Below are 21,949 nucleotides of genomic sequence, written 5' to 3'. Positions count from 1 at the left end.
CCCGTTATCAGTACTATCAAAGTATGTCCAAATCCATTACCTAAAAGCCTCAGTCATGCCAGCCTCCATCTTAAGTGTGTCATATAGACTATTAAACTTGAATAATCACTGTAAACCTACACAAGTCAGAGATGAACTTGAAATAAAAACCCTCTGTAACCCTACACCAATTCTTCTGTTTCCTACCTGAAAAGAATGAACAGATCATGTGAGCCTGTAAAAGACTGGGCTACCTTTCTATACTTTATTTTAAAAGCACTAGTTTTATTGAATACAATAGATTTTTCTGTACCCTGAGATATATCCTGAGACTTTTAGGAATTCCCTAATTCCAAATAGCACTCAGTCTACCATATCATTTTTCCCTACAACAGAGAGAATAAAACTCTACTAACAGATGATGCTTACGTGCTAGTTAGACTCGCCACTTTCTATGTGAGTTTGCTTCTACCCATCACCATCCTGGAGCATGAAGCATTTGTGCCTCAGCTAAAATTATTTTGACCTCTAAGGTCAATTACGAATCAAAATTGCAAATGACAAATTCATCATGGATGCCAACCCTCTGCTGTACTTAAGATGATATTTTCCAGGATACTGTATGGATCACTAGGCATAAGTTTATATAAAATATAACAAGAATTAAGAGCTATGTAGTGAATAACTTAATAGGCCAATGCTGTGGGAGAGGTCATAGAAATTTGAGATAAGAATTCTATCTGGGTGAAGACCAAAATAGGCGTAGATGTTTAAAAATACAAGGTATATTGTAAATTAAGTATAAAGACTAAGCAAAGCTGAAATCAGATTACCCATTCTATTCATCAATCTTTGCTCCAACTAAATTTTGGCCATTAAAAAAATCAATGAACCCATATGAAAGAATAAGGTTTGTTATTCTTAAGAATAGTCAGAAGATTATGCTTCATGCTCTGAAGGTAAGGCTAAAAAGGTAGTTTCAAAAATAGAATAGTTAGAACATGTATAAGGCCTATAAGAGTGACACTGGATTCATAAATTCTCATACGTTATTTTAAAAGTCAACTATAGCTTCACCTTGTATGACTAAGGGACAAAAGCACCAAATGGCACATTAGGCTTAGAGAAACTGGAGGAAAAAAACAGTGCAGTTGAATTTCTTAATTGCTTAGCATCTGAACTGGGCCTTAAAATGTGAATGGTGGAGAGATTTCAGACCTGTAGATAAAGGAGCAACAAAAGGAAAATGAGCAAGACTATTCAGGAAATAAGAAAGGTATGACTTTTATGAAGGATATGCAGCTAACACTAAGTTGTGGAAATGGGTGGGAAGGAGTTGGGATTTGTTCTGTAGACAAGAAGCTACTGTAGATTTTTGAACAACACTGAGTGATAAAAAAGGTTTGAGGAAAATGAGCCAGGAAGCAATATGTGAATGGACTGGAATGAGGAAGATGTTCAATAATTCATTTTGATGAAGAGGGAATGCACTAGGGCAGAGATGGAGTACAAAGGACAGACCCTGGAGACCTGCAAGAAGAATTAAATCAAGGACTGACCGCATCTAGAGCACTGATGATGAAAAAGATGAGTGCTACTTAATGCCCATGTAAAACGATGTACTATATAAAAGGGTTCTGGACCTAATTCCATGGGTGGTGGGCCCCCCTACCCCCACCCTCCTACCAAGCAATTCTCAGACACCAGCAGAATGTCTGAGACTTCCAACTTAATTCTGACACTATCTACATGGAAACTGCATCAGAGGTCGTCACCTGTGCTCGACAACCCGCTACAGGCTGGAAGTTCCCACAACTTTTTGACCTTCAAATGCCAGTTCCAAGTCCAGGTTGTTATCTGTACTTCTGACAGGCTAGCTGTAAATCAGAGGTTCCAAAGACCCCTCCTTAGGTTCGATTAATTTGCTGGAGTTGTTCACAGAATTCAGGAAACCCCTTTACTCACTAGATTACTGATTTATTATAAGAGGATATAAACTCAGGAGCAACCAGATAGAAGAGGTGCACAGGGCAAAGAGTGGGGCATCCCACTCTCCTCCAACTTCCAGGTGCTACTCACCAAAAGTGAAGCTCCTTGAACCCTGTCCTCTTGGGTTTTTATGGAGGATTCATTACATAGGCATGGCTGATTAAATCACTTGCCACTGGCAACTGATTCCCCTCCAGCCCCTTTCCCCTCTCCAGAAATCAGGGAGTGGGACTGAAAGTTTCAACCATCTATTCAAAGTTGGTTCCTCTAGCAACTAGTCCCCATCATTAGGTGCTCTCCAAAAGTTACATCATTAATGTAACAAAAGATGCACTCCCCTCACCCTAGCTCCCTTTCATGCGATAACATGAGCTCCTATGTTATGCAACTGAAGTATCTGGACCTTCCTTTTCACATTACAGAGGGATTTAATCATGTACTTACATACAGATTGATGAATAGAAGGGCAATACAAATTTTTGAAAGGATATACACTAGAATGTTAACAGAAGCTATTTCTGGATGGTGAGATTATGGAAGACTTTAACTTCATCTTTTCTACCTGATTCTTCTATTTTTTCCCACAATGTACATGTATTACTTACGTAAAAGCTTAACTTGTGTTAAGTTTCATTATTAAGGGTATTTGTGCTCACCTGACAAAACGTTCCACGTAGGGCATTGCAAAGAATCGTTTCCTATTGTATCTTTTATTTAGGTACCAAGGTATAGGCCACTGCTTGAATTTGTGCCTGCCAAGAAAACAAAAAGGTACTGCCTTAATAGAAAATATTTAATACATTTTTCACTTTTTACAAAAAGTTTTAGCCATCTTTGAGCTAAATATGTTTCAATAAAATGAGATGTAACTGGCTTTCTTTTTTAAACTGGCTTTTAAAAGCTTTTACAGGGGCACCTGGGTGGTTCAGTTGGTTAAATGTCCGACTCTTTATTTCGCCTTAGCTCATGATCTGAGGGTCATGAGATCAAGCCCCATGTCGGGCTCCACGCTGAGCACGGAGCCTGTTTAGGATTCTCTTTCCCTCTGCCCCTCCCCCTGCAATAATATTAATATAACATAATATGCTACATGTTCTTGTTGACAGAAAAAAAACCTTAGATGAAATGTTTTTAAGAAGGAGCTCTGCATTTAAAAGGTTTAGCATCTTAAATATTTTAACATGCAATAGAAAATTAGGGAAAAGGCACTGGAATTAAAATGTTTGAGTTAATAAACTACATTGGAAAGATGACATAATTGCTTTGTTTACTACTTTGTTTAGCTCTGGAAAGTTAAAAAGCAAAATTTTTAAAAATCTGGAAGAGAATAGCACTCATCCAGATTCTAGTATTGACACAGATTCTCTCCTTTATCCTCACCCTTTCCTAATTGACCTCAACTGGATTAATCCAAATAAAAATTAGTAAAAAATAAAGTTTCTACTTAGGTGTTTTGGTAATTTTTCTTTCCTGTATTGGATTACACAGTTACAGACATATAGCTACTCCCCTACACTTGGCTCCAAGCAGCCCCATTACTGCAAACTCCATTAAAAGATCCTATCTAATGAGTAAGCACTATTATGTGGTTTACTTTCAGGAGCGCACAGAAGGTCTCTAACCACCCACAATGCCTTCTTCGTTTTGCTGACTGATGTTTAAAATTCTACTAAGTATGCTTCCTTTTAGCAGCTCAATTCAAATGTCAGTACAACCCTGGAAGAGACAGACTACACTGGGTCTTCTCAATTATTTATACCTCAGTTTGAATGTTTATTATCAGATCCTTTCCCAAGGTCTGACAGAACTTCGGGAACTAGAGGGACAAAAGGTGGAAAGATGTAATGAAAATAAACTGTTTCATAATTTGGACTAGGGCTTATCCTGATGGCAATGGAAGCAAACATTGAAATGGGTTCATATGGCCTTATTCCTTGAGAACTTTTTTCTTTTGAGAATTTTTTAAATCTCAGGTTTTTTTTTTTTTTTTAAGATTTCTTTCTTTCTTTATTTGACAGAGAAACACAGCGAGAGATGGAACACAAGCAGGGGGCGTGGAAGGGGGAGAAGCAGGCTTCCCGCTGAGCAGGGAGCCCGATGTGGGGCTCCATCCCAGGACCCTGGGATCATGACCTGAGCCGAAGGCAGACGCTTAACGACTGAGCCACCCAGATGCCGCTTAAATCTCAGGTTCTTTTTTTTTTTTTTTTTTTAAAGATTTTATTTATTTATTTGAGAGAGAGAGAATGAGAGACAGAGAGCATGAGAGGGAGGAGGGTCAGAGGGAGAAGCAGACTCCCTGCCGAGCAGGGAGCCTGATGCGGGACTCGCTCCCGGGACTCCAGGATCATGACCTGAGCCGAAGGCAGTCGCTTAACCAACTGAGCCACCCAGGCGTCCCTAAATCTCAGGTTCTTAATTGGCAGGTATGTGCCCTAAAATTAGCTTCATGGTTTTTATAACTCTTTGAAATTACATGTGCACATGTACATTCATTTTTCTAGGGAAAGGATCTATAACTTTAATCAAATTCTCAAAAAGTCATATGACTGACATAAGTTAGGAACTACTGTTATAAAGAACCTACAAATAGGGGCGCCTGGGTGGCTCAGTCGTTAAGCGTCTGCCTTCGGCTCAGGTCATGATCCCAGGGTCCTGGGATCGAGCCCCGCATCGGGCTCCCTGCTCGGCGGGAAGTCCGCTTCTCCCTCTCCCACTCCCCCTGCTTGTGTTCCCTCTCTCGCTGTATCTCTCTCTGTCAAATAAATAAATAAAATCTTTAAAAAAAAAAAAAAAAAAAGAACCTACGAATAACTGAATCATGAGAATGGGGTGCCTGGCCTACCAGATAATGTTACCTTCATTCATATCCTGGGGCCCCAAAGGGGCCTGGGGACCTCTGTTTACATTAGATACATCTATAATATATTTCTTATGGTGAGAGTTTTTGTAAAAGATACTGGACAGGAGAATAAGCCATGAGACTGCCACTCTCATCGTAGAAAAACCACAGTGGAAACTATGTACCAGATGATTCTTCCAAAGATGTCTCTTCTCCAAGCACCAGGTCTAGCCTTTTCTTGACCAGTCTGAAGAAGTCTTAGGGCATCTTCTCTTTCCTGGACAACTTTATCTAATGCATCCATGGAATCTATTACCTGGTAAGAGAATAAGAAGATGTAATTTCAACAATCACCTACAACAAATACCAAAAAAAAAGAGAGAGAGAACATATAAAGACAATGCTACAGAAAACCTTAATGAATATTTTTGTCAAAGAACCATTCTGGGGGCGCTTGGGTGGTTCAGTCGGTTAAGCGTCTGCCTTCAGCTCAGGTCATGATCCCAGGGTCCTGGGATAGAGCGCCCGCATCGGGCTCCCTGCTCATCAGGAAGCCTGCTTCTCCCTCTCCCTCTGCTGCTACCCCTGCTTGTGCTGTCTCTCTCTCTGTCAAATAAATAGATGAAATCTTTAAAAAACAAAAAACCATTCTGTCAAATATTTCTTAAAAATCTTTTTGGCACAGGTATGTATACATGGGTGTTTACAGTATCACTTTTTGTAATTTTTTAAAAGTTTAGTTCCATTTATTTTTTAAAAGATTTATTTGAGAGAGAAAGAGAGAGAACCTTCGTGTGCATGCAAGTTGGAGGAGGGGCAGAGGGAGAGAATCTTCAAGCAGACTCCCGCTGAGTGTGAGCTTGACTCGGGGCTTGATCTCACAACCCATGAGATCATGACCTGAGCTGAAACCAAGAGCCAGATGCTCAAACAACCAAGCCACCCAGGTGCCCCAAAAGTTTAGTTTCATTTAAATGAAGATCTACTTAGCTCAGATTTCCATATATATGTATTAGTTTTGCTTGGAGTGGGATACACTTGCAGAGACTCCTTATGGAGACCCCATTTGACTCCTGTTATTTCAAAACTCAATGAATTATTAAATGGTAACAGTTTGCTAAAACCCATGTTTTGGCCTCAACTAATCAGTGTGCCCTAACACACAGACATTGATATTTTGACCTAATTGGCAGCCGCTACTATTACAGAGAATGGAGTATCAGTCTACCCCAATCCTAATCTCTAAAGATCCATCAAGATGGAAGAAGATCCTATTAGGACCTCTATTCTTATCTCTTTCTTTTAACATTTCTATTGAGTTTTACAATGCATATAATAATATACTGGTAAGGCAATATATGTATTTTTATAAATAAATATTCATATTTGGGGACTATAATGACAGATGAGCTAAATTTTTTCATAGCTCTAAATACTGAGAGGCATTTTTAGCTGGTTGTATGTATTCTCTGTGAGCATCATAACAAATAGAAATATTGCACATACATATTTGTTTCTTAAAAGAGCTCTCAAAAATGGGGGGGGAGGAGGGATGACAGATTAGATTATAATCTTCCAGGGGTGCATGAGTGGCTCAGTCGGTTAAGTGTCTGACTCTTGATTTCAGCTCAGGTCATGATCTCAGGGTCATGAGATCAAGCCCTACATTGGGCTCCATGCTGGGTGTAGAGCCTACTTAAGATTCTCTCTCCCTCTCCCTCTGCCCACCACCCCCACATGCACAGGCGCGCACACTCTTAAAAAAAAAAAAAGTCTTCTAGTTGGCTGCGAGACCCAAAAGAGATATGAAAGCCACAAATTTAGATAGACTACCTCATAACCCGTACACTCAGCTCACACTCAGTGCTTCTATTCTCCCTTCTTCAGTCAAAGCCACAATGAGCAGCTGAATCCACATGTACTTCCTCTTAACTATATGAATTTCTACAAAATCTCTGAGAAATAAAAGATGGGTGAGAATAGTGAATCCTATTTTGAAGACAGACAAACTCAGAAGAGTGAAGAAACCAGACTGGTCAGGGCCTAATACGAAGCTGTGTAGCTCTTAGGAACTTAGTAAGCCTGGCTGTGAACCGACTACATTAGAGTTCTCCCATGCAAGCTTACTTCTGGGGCTCCTAACTGAAATCTACTGTTAGCTCACAAAGAAAGTAAATGGCTACCCAGTCCACAGAGTTAACATTCGATAACTCATGTTCATGCCACCAGATAAGAAGGAAAATCAGAAGTATCAATTAGATACACCTTATTCAAAACAAGCCAACCTCAAAGAGCTTTCTTTCCTTTCTAGTTTAACTACTCCAGAGCTTAGAGTGTCCTTACACACTTCCAAATCTTCAGGTTTTATCTTAAATTGAGAATAATTCTTTTTAAGTATTTTTCTTGATAAATTTTCCTTAGTAGTATGTCACAAAACATGGAGAAGACTCCATACATTTGAGGCTTAAAAAATTATTGCTTTCAGGGCGCCTGGGTGGCTCAGTTGGTTAAGCAACTGCCTTCGGCTCAGGTCATGATCCTGGAGTCCCGGGATCGAGTCCCGCATCGGGCTCCCTGCTCAGCGGGGAGTCTGCTTCTCCCTCTGACCCTCCTCCCTCTCATGCTCTCTGTCTCTCATTGTCTCTCTCGCAAATAAATAAAATCTTAAAAAAAAAAAAAAAATTATTGCTTTCAGTTTATCTGGAGAAAATGTTATTTTTGGATTCCACTTATTCAGAAAATGCAATACATTAATAGGACCTATGGGGATGAAGTTCACTTCTGAAATATATTTTTTTAAACAGGGATAGGGGATAGTCTACCTCTGAAGTTTAAAAATCTTAGAACAAGCAAAAGCTTCTTCACCAAATAAACAATGTGCTATTTATAAATAGCCAATGCACTTTTATTAAGAATCTCTTGGCTCGGTCGGTTAAGCGTCTGCCTTTGGCTCAGGTCATGATCCCAGGGTCCTGGGATCGAGTCCCGTGTCAGGCTCCCTGCTCAGTGGGGAGTCTGCTTCTCCCTCTGCCTACTCCCCACCCCTGGCTCATGCTCTGTCTCTCTCACAAATAAATAAATAAAATCTTAAAAAAAAAAAATCTCTAAAACATAACTTTCCTTAATAGCAGAATTAGCAAATATACCTGAAAATAAAATCTCAATTCTTTACAAATGTTGTGTAGCAATGAGGACACCTATCACCCAGATCTTAGTTTCTAAAAAAATCACTCTCCACTAAAAGGAATCAGGGTATTCCTCTGTAAAATGGCTGATTCCAAGGCTGGGGCAGGGAAAGTACAAAATGAATCCAGAACAACTTGTTGTGCCTTATGAAAGAATGATGAGAACACAGAGGCCAGTGTGAAGGAACCCACACTGGCCATTTAGGGATGATGGTATTAAAGAATTATAACTCACTGAATAAAACTGGAATCCAGGAGTCCACAGTGATAGGAAAGAAGGAAGAAACAGAAGGGAAAACCATTCCTTTAGAAAAAAGCTAACCAATAAACATAGAATGAATTGTGGGATAAGAAAATCATCATTTAGCAAACATCACAGTAATAACTGATCAAGAGATGCTAAAACTAGTGAATAAAAGTTTGAGGAATTACAGGATATTTACATGATCTCAATACAAAGAAAAATGAGTAACTATATATACAGTGGAGAAACCTGGCAGATACCACACTAACAAAATCATTAATGTCAACACCAGTAACAGAAAAAAATCCCCATCCTTTGCCTAATATTACGCACTGTGAAGAACACAGTATCACCCCCATGATATTTCTGCCAATCATCATGATTATAAGGAGAAACATTATACAAATCCAAATTGGCCTATGCTCTTCAAAAATGTCAATGTCCTGACACACACAGACTGAGTATCCAGATCAAAGGAGACTAAAGAGAACAACTGAAAACAAATGATCCAGGATTTTTTTTTGCTATAAAGGATGTTGTTAGGATAACTGATGAAAGAGATCTGCAGATCAGATAACAGTACTGTATCAGTGTTAATTTCCTGATTTTGGAAATTGTACAATACTTATCTAAGGAAATATCCTTGTTTTTTGGGGCAACATATACTTAATTATTTATGGATAAAGGGACAGCATGTATATAACTTACTCAAACTTCTGAAGAAAAAAATGTGTTATTTAGAGAAGGAGGCAGAGAAGGATAAAGCAAATGTGGTAAAATATTCACTTGGGGAAACTGGGTGAAAAGTACCTCTGTACCATTCTCTTTTCTGTCAGTCTCATGTCAAAATAAAGTTTAAAAAAACAAGTATGCTATGGAATTCTAGTTAGGGTAAATAACTGAGATGTTACTCTCTACCTTCTTGGACTCTCTGCAGGAATATTAGGTCCTCCTCTCTTAGAGGCAGAGACGGCCGCGAGTAGTGTGGGGAAAGGAAAGCGAAACACAGCTGAGGCCAGGCAAACAGCCGAGCTCTGTTCTCACTGACTACTTACTCTGGCACAGACACATCAACAAAGAGCGGACTCGCAAGCAATCCAGGCAAAAAACCCTGAGAAATCTAACTAAATAAACCAAAAAACTTCGACATGGAAGAACTAGCTTACACGTGTACAGCCACGAAAAAGAAAAGGCAGATCTACATATACTGATAGGGAAAGATATCCAGGATATACTAGGTAAGTGGAAGACGCCAATGTCAGAAGAGTTTATAGTGTATAACCAAATTAGAGGAATTACTTATTGTAAATAAAAATAATTAGGCACATTTCTACATGCAGAGAAAAATTCTGATGGATAAATAGGAAATACGTATGACTGATTACCTCCAGGAGTGGAAATAATGAACCCAAGGCATTTTTTTTTTTTTTAAAATAGGCTCCATGCCCAGCAGGAAGCCCAATGTGGGGCTTGAACTCATAACTCTGAGATCAAGACCTGAGCTGAGATCAAGAGTCGGTCGCTCAACTGACTAAGCCACCCAGGTGCCCTGGGATTTTTTTTTTTAATGATGAAGAAAACCTAATTTGAGCAATAGTTGACCTTTTCACAACAATGTGAATATTCTTAACACTATTGGACTATACATTTAGAAATGACTAAAAAGGTAAGTTTTATGGTATCTGTTTTTTACCACAATAAAAAAAAAAGTATTAAAAACTTTGACCTGGTTCATAAGGAAGTAGTTAAACTGGAACTAGAAATGTAAAATGGTGCAGCTACTTTAGGAGAACAGTTGGGCTGTTTCCTAAAACATTAAACATAGATTTACCATACGACCCAGCAATTTCACTCCTAGGTATCTACCCAAGAGAAATAAAAACACATGTCCACATATCTACTGAGGTTTGCAGGTGGGAATGGGGAGTGACTACAGATGGGCATGACACTTCATTTTGGGGTGATGGAGATGTTCTAAAATAGTGAAGGTTGCACAACTCTGTACATTTACTAAAACCCCAACTTATTAAAAAAAGAAATCTACTTGCCAAGAAAATAGGAACCACACACTTACATATTTTGGCTTTTATCCCATCCAACAGTCTCCAGTCTCCCATAAATGTTACCTTTTCTAACCGCTCCGGACTTGGCATTGGCAAACTCTGCCGCTTGGCCTCCTGCTCTAGAGTTAGGAGCATGTTTCTTTCTTTCAGTAGGACATACCTATAGCAAAGAACACAAAGCTTGTAATGCTATCCTATGGTTACATTAAGGTTGTAAATTTTTTAAAAGATTTATTTTAGAGAGACACAGAGAGAGCGAGAGAGAGCAAGCAGGGGGAGGGGCAGAGGGAGAGAATCCCAAACAGACTCCCTTCTGTGTGCAGAGTCCCTCTCGGGGCTTGATCCCAGGAGCCATGAGATCATGACCTGACGTGAAAGCAACAGTTGGACGCTTAACTAACTGAGCCACCTGGGTGACCCTGAGGTTGTAATTTTTGACATAAAAACTGATGATCTGTACTCAAAAGTCCTTTAGAGTGTCATTACAGAGAATTATCCTTTAAACAAAGCTGTATTGATTCTTATTCGTTTAATAAATCTTCCATTTGCCACATACTGTATTGTCAAGAGAGTGTATAAAAAAGCATAAACAAAATGTCCCTACATTCCAAGTAGAGGGAGAAGATGGAAGATAATATGTATTTGGTGCCTATGACATGCCAGGCAATGTGCTAAGCATTTTATATATATTACCTCATTTAATTCTCACAACAATCCTTTGAGGTTGGTACTATTTCCACTTTCTAAAAGAAAAAAGTAAGGCTGACAGAAGTAAGCTATTCTGGGGCACATAGCTAATTCAAGATTCAAATTCTGGACTCCTTGTGTGCATAATTCTTTTTATTTTTACTCCACTATGCTGCCTCAGAAATTGTAATGTGATGTGGTGTATTAAGTGGCATAGACAAGTACCAGAAGAATTAAGTGGGAGGGAGGGGACACATCTCCTCTAGCTAGGATGATCAAGAAAAGCTTCAGAGAGATGGGATTTTTTAGGCTGGAAAGGAAACCAAAGCAAACATAACCAAATTTACTGAAGCGGCAGAGCTGAAGTGGGGTAGGTTTTGTGAATAAATCTGTTTGAGATTTAGAGCTGGAACAAAGGAAAGAAAATAAATGTGGAGGGCACTGAAAATGACACAAAGGCATTGGGGTATCTTAAGCTATGCAAGATGATTTTGGGGAAGGAACTGGCAGAAGATAAACTGGTTTTAGCCAAGATGAATACTGAACAGCCCTGACTAGCCCTTTACCAATAACTTACAATAACAATGCTTTTATACAACTAATTTTTCTATAATGAATCTGTGCTGTTCTACACATAACACTTCTGATACCAAATGAAAAATTTTTTCCATCCTGATGCCAAATACGTGTTGACTTTTCCAACACCACTTCTCCAACACTCTGACACTCCCTGTAGAGCCGGATTCCACAGATTTAAGGCTTCAGTCCCCTAAGACTGTCCCCCACTTTACATGCCAATAGCAAGTTCCAGCCCCCCCCAGACATTTGACTGACAGCTATAAACTGGGGCTTCAGTGGCCATTTGGGAGGTCTTTCAATCTTCCCGAACTTACTTTTTTCAAAACTGAACTGGACAGCCATGGCTCTAAAATTGCCAAGACAGAATGGGATTGATTGGTATTTTGAAACTTCCAAATATTATTAGGAATCTAAAATTGTCTCTCTGCCAAATACAATTTCTAGACTAACAGGCAAACAATTAAAAAGACAAAAAGGCTTATAAGGTCTTTCCCCTCCTATCTTCTTTGTCTCAGGATGTGCAGCAGCCACTGTGTTCAGGCCCCACATCCAGTGCCGTCCTCCTCCTTCCCTTCTGCACTGCCTCCCCCTCCACACCTGCAGTTTCGCCTTGCCAATTCTCACCAAACTTCCCTCCTCTCTCCTTTCCTTTCCTGAACCTGAATTTGAAGTTAAGTCTTCTGAGGATCTAAATAAACCCCACATATCTATGTTCACTGAACTAAGGCTGAATTGCAAGCCATAGTTAAAGGAGTTCCCTAAAGTGACCAAGGACACCCAGAGGTTTGCTGAAGAATTTAGCATTGTCATTCAAACTCACCAACCCGGTCTCTCAGATTGATAATATCCTTGTTGGTGAGGGCTAGACCAAACACTAGATGAAACTAGCTCAATGGAAACATCGTAAAAGGATTTAGAGAAACAGATCCCTAATTTTTGGCAAGATGCTAGGACACTCACTGGAAATCTCCACCAAGCAATTACAGTACTTTTTCCTAAGCCTGTTGACTAGAATGAAATGCAGGCTTATACACAAAAGTCTGGTGAATCTGTCATTATTATTATAATCGACTCCAAATTGTCTTTTAAAGAAAACTGAAAGACAATTTGGTCTTCTTTTTATATGTTGAATCCACTTGGGTAACATTTAACCGTATATTTATTAATGGACTGAACCAAGATACTTCTATTTTAGTTACAAGGACCAGGATGGAAAGGGAAACTATGTTCACTGCAGATTTAGTTAATTTGGCAAATGAGCTTACTTGCATCCTTGGAGGAGTCACCTAGAATTCTTACTTTTCAAGTCTTGCAAATAAGGGCCCTAACCAAAACAAAAACCCTCCTACCTTCTATTATTGCAAAGAGCCAGGACATTAAAAAAAAAAAAAAAAAAAAGACTGTTACCAACTGAAATGCTCCAGGAGCCTTCAGCCCCCTAGCCAGCCTTTCCAATGTCTTCCTAATTCCCAATGACAGGGCTCTGAGGAACAACAGGAGCTCTTCCCAGTTTTCCCTCTTATTCAGCTCAGAGAAACCACTCTCCAGACTGGGAATGAATCTGTCTCTACTGATGTGAGAGCTACACTCTTGATGCTCAACCCCACTGCAGCCTCTGCCTCAGAGTACTAAAACAGTTCAAATAGTAGGGATCTCTAATAAACGGCAATAGGTTCCTGTCCCTGAACCTATTCCCATTTGTCTAGGCACTTTGAGAGACACAACTCTTTCTCCTTAGTTCCTCTGCCCCGTTGGGCCAAGATCTCTTAGAAAAATACCATACCAGAATTCCTTTCTTCCTAAATAGGGAAATAATTCTGGAATTTGAAGGTAGTAATCAAAATAGCCAATTAGGTAAATTAAATGGCCCTCTGACATCTATTATTTGCTCCATCTCTGGCAGCACTATAGCTGAGTTTGGGGACACTGATCATTTGTCCCTATTGGATAAGTTACCATCCTCTTGATGAGCAAGATCTTCAACTGATGTTGGCAGAATCCAGAGTGCATCTCCCATCAAGATTCAAACAGATCCCTCAAAACCCATCCCGAGAATTAATGAACAGCCTATAAATAAAGAAGCCTTGCAAGGCATCAAGCCCATAATAAAAGATTACAAGGCTCTGGGCTGCATTAATCCCTACACTAGTCCCTGTAATACCCTTATTTTACCTGTAAGAAAACCAGACGGCCAAGGATGGAGGTTAGCCCAAGCAATAAATAACATTGTTATTCCTTGGCACCTTGTTCCTAACTGGCTCCCCACCCCCCATATGCTACTGACATCCATTCCCACTGAAAGCAGATTTTTCACTGTAACTGACCTCTGCAGTAGTATTTTAGTATTCCAGCTGATAAGGATAGCTAATCTTTCTGCTTTCACTTGGGCAGAATGGGAAATACACCTGGCCAATAATGCCTCAGGCCTACAGAGAGTCTTTCTTACGGTCACAAACCTTAGAGGTTTTTTTAAATCTTACTGATTTAGATGATATAGTTTTCTGTAGGCTCTACTTTGTTATACTATGTAGATGATTTGCTTCTCTGCTCCCTTTCTCAAAACTCTTCACAGGAAGACAGCATCTAACTGTTGCAACTTTTGGCCTTAAAGGGACATAAACTCTCCAAAGATAAACTGCAGTTTGCTCAAACTTAGGTTTGATACTTAGGGCACCTGATCTTGGAACAAGGATATTTGGATCCAGGTAGACTTCAAGATATCCTGAACCTCCCAAAACCTAAAACTAAGCACCAATTATGAGGTTTTCTTGGACTTGCTGGCTACCGTTGGAAATGGGATCCCAAAATTCTCTTATGACTCAAACTCTATATGCTTTACTAAAAAATGACAAACTCGACCTTATTATTTGGAAAGGTCAGGAAGATGTAACCTTTGGAACTTTAAAAAAAGCCTAGTAATGTCCCCTGCCCTTGGATGTCCTAATCATCAACTTTCCTTTTACCTCTTTGTAAGAGAGAAGAGAATGCCCTCGGGAGTACTCACCCCAAAACATGGGGACCATCATCAACCCATAGGGTATTACAGCTAATAACCAGACCCTGTGGCATGGGGATTCCCCCTTGTCTCAGAGCCATTCCTGCCTCCACCCCTTTAATTAAGGCCACTGAAGAAATAATAATGGAGGGGCGCCTGGGTGGCTCAGTCGGTTAAGCATCTGCCTTCGGCTCAGGTCATGACCCCAGGGTCCTGGGACTGAGCCCCACGTTGGGCTCCCTGCTCTGTGGGAAACCTGCTTCTCCCTCTCCCACTCCCCCTGCTTGTGTTCCCTCTCTCACTGTCTCTCTGTCAAATAAATAAATAAAGTCTCTAAAAAAAAATAACCATGCTTTGGTAGAGCGATCTTTTCACAGTGCACTCCCTAGAGATGGCAACCTTAAGCATCACACTTTGCAACCTGAAGATTTCATCTAGTGAAAAAGACACCTCCAGAAAGACTCTCTTCAACCTTGTGCCACCAAACTCCAAGGAACAGAATCCTGGATTCACATGACCTATCTAGAGAAGGCACTAAACCCTGACCAGACCTGCACACCTCTAGTGACCTGTAAGTAAAGTTTCCTAGAATTGAAGCAGACATGTAACGAGACAGCTTTCTCAACATGCCCAGACCAGGCCTGCATGTCTTCTCCTGTTTGCTTCTACCATCTCTTTCTTGGAAAGAAAATATCCTTGTGTGCATTTCCCAAATGCCTGCAAGAGGGGGGAAACCTCTTTTTTTTTTTCATTATGGCCTTTCAGAAATAGCCTCATCATGACCTTGTGACGAACAACTTTTTTGCGGGCTTCTCCTGAAGGGTTAGAATAGGTTCAGAATTCAAAAAAGTCTTTCATCTAAACTATTATCTGATTCTGGGTACTTATCCAAAGTCATGGTCTCTGAATATGCAACCTTACTGGTTGTATCATTGAATAATGTCTGTTTTCAAACAGTTTTTCAGATAATACTGTTTTAATACATTTTTGAAGTTTTGCTTTTTTTTGCAAAAGTTCATTAACTCTCGATTCATGTTTACACCTGCACTGTATCTTCCAAAATGCACTTGACTGATTCTTCCAGTGTGTTTTCGCAGTATCCATTTTGCTCTTGTGGCCACTTTAAGTGGGGACTTATAGGAGGCATACATGACTCTGCGTTTGCCTCTGTAGGGAGAACTTTTCTCCTTTTTTTTTTTTAAGATTTTATTTATTTATTTGACAGAGAGACACAGTGAGAGAGGGAACACAAGCAGGGGGAGTGGGAGAGGGAGAAGCAGGCTTCCCGCTGAGCAGGGAGCCTGACGTGGGGCTCGATCCCAGGACCCTGGGATCATGACCTGAGCCGAAGGCAGACGCTTAACGACTGAGCCACCCAGGTGCCCCTCTCCTTTTTTTTTTTTAAAAAAAGATTTTATTTATTTATTTGCCAGAGGGAGAGCAAGAGCGTGTACAAGCCAGGGAGTGGCAGGCAGAGGAAGAAGCAGACTCCCTGTTGAGCAGAGAGCCCGATGTGGGACTCGATCCCAGGACTCTGGGATCATGACCTGAGCCACCCAGGCATCCTGAACTTTTCTCCTCTTAAGTTGGAGTAAGTGCCAATAAATATTTTCGGTTCACTACTTTCAGATCTAGGGTCCTAGTTAAGAATCATGAAACAATTTTGAATTGTTATTTCTTGTATTTTGTATAGTTATTTAAAATTTTTGTACTTTGTTGTCTGTTAAACTTTTGTAAAAAATGTACCCAGACATGTGGAAGATGGCAGAGTAGGAGGATCCCAGGCTCACCTCCTCCCATGCATACACCTAGATAACACCCCCATCAGTGTAAATAACCCAAAAAACGACCCGAAGATTAGGAGAACAGACTTTCCACAGCTAAACGTAGAGAGGAGGCCACCTCAAAGAGGGTAGGAAGGGTGGAGATGTAGTGGGGAGCCAAACAAACCAATGGGACTGTCCGTAAGAGGAATAGGGTGGATGCAGAGAGGAGAGAGGAGCAGATCCTGTGCCAGGCACCTGAGACATGGAGGACCTGCACTGGGAAGATGAATCCCTGTAACATTTGCCTTTGAAAAGCAGAGGGGCTTAATTTCTCTAATCCTTACAATCACTGGGGTTTAACACTTTTAACTTTATTTTTTTATTTTTTAAAGATTTTATTTATTTATTTGACAGACAGAGACAGTGAGAGAGGGAACACAAGCAGGGGGAGTGGGAGAGGGAGAGGCAGGCTTCCCGCTGAGCAGGGAGCCCGATGCGGGGCTCGATCCCAGGACCCTGGGATCATGACCTCAGCCTAAGGCAGACGCTTAACAACTGAGCCACCCAGGCGCCCAACACTTGTAACTTTAAAAAGCAGCAGGCTTGGGTCCAAGAGAGTTGAGTGTGAGAGGAAATGGAGTCCCCACTCTTAAAGACAGTACAACAAACAGTCCCACTGAAATACAAAACAGAGCACCAGTTTGAAAGAATCCTGGGATGTACAGGAGGGAGATTTGTTTGTTAATCTCGGGACCTATGCTGGAGGGGCAAGGATCTTAGGGAGATTTCTCTAAGAACAAAGGAATTTGTAGGTGCCATTTCCCTTCCCTAGATACATGGACACCTATGGGAACCAGTGTGGTGCAAACACTCTCCACCTCGCTTGTGTGCCTGGCCCCCAACCACTTCTGCAGATCTACTCCCTCCAACCTGGCCACCTCCCACAGCAGACCAGCACAAACTCTACTAACACTGTGCACCTGCCCTTGTGTTCTTCTGTGGACATGCTCCCTCCAACTCTCTCTCAGTAGGAGTCCATCCAAAATGGCACCACAAGCCTGGCAGTGTGCAAGCAGCCCTGACAGGGGTCAATACCACTCCAAATTGACTCCTATCTTGGGGAGAGAGGAAGATAACCGCATACATTGGTTCCACCGTGGTCCCAGCAGTGGATTGGGAGCAGACATCTGCAGACCTTGCCCAACAATGAAGACTTAGGGAACAACACAGGGAGAATACCCTGCAGTTTGGTGTAACCACAGCCCTGGCAAATACCTGATCTCACCCAACTCAAGCCAAGGTGGCCCCAGACTGGCACACTAACAAGACAGGGACCAAACCCTGCCAACAACACACAATGCAAATCATTGTAGATGACTAGACTGACAATCCAAACACACCTCAGACACAAGAGTAGGGTGCATGCAACACACATAGGATATACCCCTAAAGTGCCAGGTTCTGGTGAACAGGGGACACTGCACTGCAGGGCATACAGGACCTCTTCTTCATAAGGCCACTACTTTCAAGAGCAAGAGACATAGCTGATTTTCCCAACACATTGAAACAGATGCAGAGTTAGACAAAAATGAGGACACTGAGGAATATGTCCCAAATGAAAGAAAAGGACAAAATCACAGGAAGAGACCTAAACGAAACAGAAGTAAGTAATTTTCCTGATAGAGAATTTAAAGTAATGGTCATAAAGATACTCACTGGACTTGAGAAAAGAGTGGAGGACCTCAGTGAGACCCTCAACAAACAGACAGAAAGTATAAAAAAAAAAACCAATCAGAGATGAACAACTCAATACCTGAAATTAAAGATACACTAGAGAGAATAAATAGCAGACTACAGGAAACAAAAACAGATCAGCGATCTGGAGGACAGAAAAATGAAAAGCAATCATGCTGAATGCGAGAGGGGAAAAAAAATGACAATAGACTTAGGGAACTCAGCAACATCATCAAGCATAATAACATTCGTATTATAGGGACCCCAGAAGGGGAAGAGAGAAAAGGGGGCAGAAAATTTATTTGAAGAAATAATAGCTGAAAACCTCCTGAACATGGGAAAGGAAACAGAAATTCAGATCCAGGAGGCACAGAGAGCCCCCAACAAAATCAACCTAAGGAGGTCCACACCAAGACACATAGTAATTAAAATGGCAAAAGGTAGTGACCAAAAGAGAATTTTAAAAGCAGCAAAAGAAAACAGTTACATACAAAGGAAACTCCATAAAGCTATCAGCTGATTTCAGCAGAAAATTTGCAGGCCAGAGAGAGTGGCATGATATATTTTAAGTGCTGAAAGAAAAAAACCTGCAACCAACAATATTCTATCATCCAGCAAAGTTATCATTCAGAATAAAAGCAGAGATAAAGAGTTTCCCAGATAAAAGTTAAAGGAATTAATTCATCACTAAAACAGCCTTATAAGAAATGTTAAAGGGGACTCTTTGGGTGGAAAGACCATAAGCAGGAAAAAGGAAAGTAGGAAGCCCAAAAGCAGTAAAATTAAGTATATCTACAAAAATCAGTCAAGGAATTCACAAAATAGAAGGATGTAAAGTATGACACTATATACATAAAACATGAGGAATAGAGGAGTAAAAATTTGGTGCTTTTAGGATGGGTTCCAAACTTAAGTTACCATCAACCTAACATAGATTGCTATATGCACAAGATGTTTTACATAAACCTAAAAGTAATCACAAATCAAAAACCAGTAATCAATATATAAAAAATAACAAGAAAGGAATCCAAATATATCCCTAAAGAAAGGGAGCAAACTGTAAGAGAGCAAGAGAAGAAAGGAACAGAGGACAAAAGCAATCATAAAACAGTAATAAAATGGCCAGCTATCAATAACTACTTCGAATGTAAACAGATTAAACGTTCTAATCAAAAAACAAAGGGTGATGGAATGGATAAAAAAGCAAGACCATCTATATGCTGCCTACACAAGACGCATTTCAGACCTAAAGGCACATGCAGACTGAAAGTGGAGGGATGGAAAAGCATTTATCATGCAAATGGAAGCAAAAGGAAAACCGGCAGCAATACTTATATTGGACAAAATAGACTTTAAAACATTAAGACTGTAACAAGAGACAAAGAAGGACAATATGTAATCATAAAGGGAACATCCAACAAGAAGACATAACAATTGTGTATTTTTATGCACCCAACATGGGAGCACCTACATACATAAAGCAGCTAATAATGTAAAGGAAATAATTGATAGTAATACAATAGCAGAGGATTTTAATACCCCACTTACATCAATGGAGAGATCATCTAAACAGAAAATCAACAAGAGTGGCTTTGAATGACACATTGGACCAAATGGATCTAACAGATATATTCAGAACATTCCATCCTAAAACAGTAGAATACACATTCTTTTTCAAGTGCACATGGAACATTCTCCAGAGCAGATCACACGTTAGGCCACAAAATAAGTCTTAACAAATTTTAAAAAATCGAAGTCATACTATGCATCTTTTCTGACCACAAACGCTATGAAACCAGAAGTCAACTACAAGAAAAATATGGAAAAAACACAAATACATGGAGGTTAAAATAACATGCTACTAAAAAATGAATGGGTGAACCAAGAAATCAAAACAGAAATAAAAAAAATACATGAAGACAAATGAAAATGAAAATGAAAATGAAAACAGCAGGTCCAAAATCTTTGGGATGCAGCAAAAGCAGTTCTAAGAGGGAAATTTACAGCAATACAGGCATATATCAAGAAGCAAGAAAAATCTCAAAGAACCTAACCTTACACCTAAAGGAGCTAGAAAACAAGCAACAAACAAAACCCAAAACCAGCAGGAGGAAGAAGATAATAAAGATTAGAGCAGAGATAAATGAAATAGAAACTAAAACAATAGAGCAGATCAATGAAACCAGAAGCTGATTCTTTGAAAATATCAACAAAATAAACCTTTAGTCACTCATAAAAAAAAAGATAGAACCCAACCAAAATCATAAATGAAACACCTGACGACAAAGAAATAACAAGTACTGTAAGAGAATATTATGAAAAATTATATGTCAACAAATTGGACAACCTAGAATAGATAAATTCCTAAAAACATATAACCTCCCAAAACAGAATCCAGAAGAAATAGAAAATTTGAACAGACCAATTACCAGCAATGAAACTGAAGCAGTAATCAAAAATTTCCAACAAACAGAAGTCCAGGACCAGATGGCTTCACAGGGGAATTCTACCTTTTATTTTTTTATTTACTTATTTTTTTAAAGATTTACTTATTTATTTGCAAGAGAGAGAGAGACACCACACACACACACACACACACACACACACACGTGGGAGGCACGCAGGTGGGAGGAGCAGAGGGAGAGAGAATCTCAAGCAGACTCCCCACTGAGTGAGGAGCCGACATTGGGTTTGATCTCATGACCCTGAGATCATGACCTGAGCATCAAGAGTCAGATGCTTAACTGACTGGGCCACCCAGGCACCCCAGGAATTCTACCTTTTAAAGAAGAGTTAATACTCAATTCTTCTCAAACTATTCCAAACAATAGAAGAGGAAGGAAAGCTTCCAAATTCATTCTATGATGCCAGCATTACCCTCATAGCAAAACCAGATAAAGACTACAAAAAAAGAGGACGCCAGGCCACTATCTCTGATGAATTTAGATGCAAAAATCCTCAGTGAAATATTAGCAAAAAGAATCCAACAATACATTAACAAAATAATTCACCATAATCAAGTGGGATTTATTCCTGGGATGAGAGGGTGGCTCAATATTCACAAATCAATCAACATGATACATCACATCAACAAAAGAAAAGATAAAAACCATATGATCATTTCAATAGCTCCAGAAAAATCATTTGACAAAATACAACATCTATTCATGAAAAAAACCCTCAACAAAGTAGATTTAGAGGGAATACACCTCAAGATAATAAAGGCCATCTATGAAAAATCCACAGCAAACATCATACTCAATGGGTGAAAAGTGAGAGCTTTTCCCCTAAGGTCAGGAACAAGACAAGGTGTCCACTCTCACCACTTTTATTCAACACAGTACGGGAAGTCCTAGCCATAGCAGACAACATAAAGAAATAAAAGGCATCCAAATTGGTGAGGAAGAAATAAAACTTTCACTATTTGCAGATGACATACTGTATGTAGAAAACCCTAAAGACTCTACCAAAACACTACTAGAATAAATGAATTCAGTAAGGTCACAGGATACAAAATCAATCTACAGAAATATGCTGCATTTCTATACGCTAAAAGTGAAGCAGGAGAAAAAGAAATTAAGAAAACAATCCCATTTACAATTGCACCAAAAATAATAAGGTACTTAGGAATAAACTTTCACCCAGGAGGTGAAAGAGCTGAACTCTGAAAACTATAAAACACCGATGAAAGAAACTGAAGACAACACATACAAAAAGATATTCCATGCTCATGGATTAGGAGAACAATTATTATTCAAATGCCCATACTACCCAAAGCAATCTACAGATTTAATGTAACCCCTATCAAAATACCAATAGCATTGTTCACAGAACTAGAAATAAGCAATCCTAAAATTTGCATGGAACCATAAAAGACCCTGAACAC

At 39.8% G+C, this 21,949-nt stretch overlaps 1 protein-coding gene across 1 annotated transcript in view; it reads right to left on the bottom strand.

Annotated features, from left to right (window-relative positions):
- Positions 1 to 21,949, bottom strand: part of MRPL47 (mitochondrial ribosomal protein L47) — a 31,007-nt gene that overhangs the window by 1,136 nt on the left and 7,922 nt on the right. Inside the window, exons 4-6 of the mRNA XM_036115921.2 lie at positions 10,366 to 10,462; positions 4,996 to 5,126; positions 2,625 to 2,720 (exon numbers count right to left, since the gene is read on the bottom strand). Coding sequence (XP_035971814.1) covers positions 2,625 to 2,720; positions 4,996 to 5,126; positions 10,366 to 10,462 — 324 coding nt within the window. The remainder of the gene's footprint in view (positions 1 to 2,624; positions 2,721 to 4,995; positions 5,127 to 10,365; positions 10,463 to 21,949) is intronic.

Source organism: Halichoerus grypus, chromosome 1 (assembly GCF_964656455.1).
Source record: "Halichoerus grypus chromosome 1, mHalGry1.hap1.1, whole genome shotgun sequence".
NCBI classification, from domain to species: domain Eukaryota; kingdom Metazoa; phylum Chordata; class Mammalia; order Carnivora; family Phocidae; genus Halichoerus; species Halichoerus grypus.
This window is presented reverse-complemented; position numbering and strand designations above follow the sequence as displayed.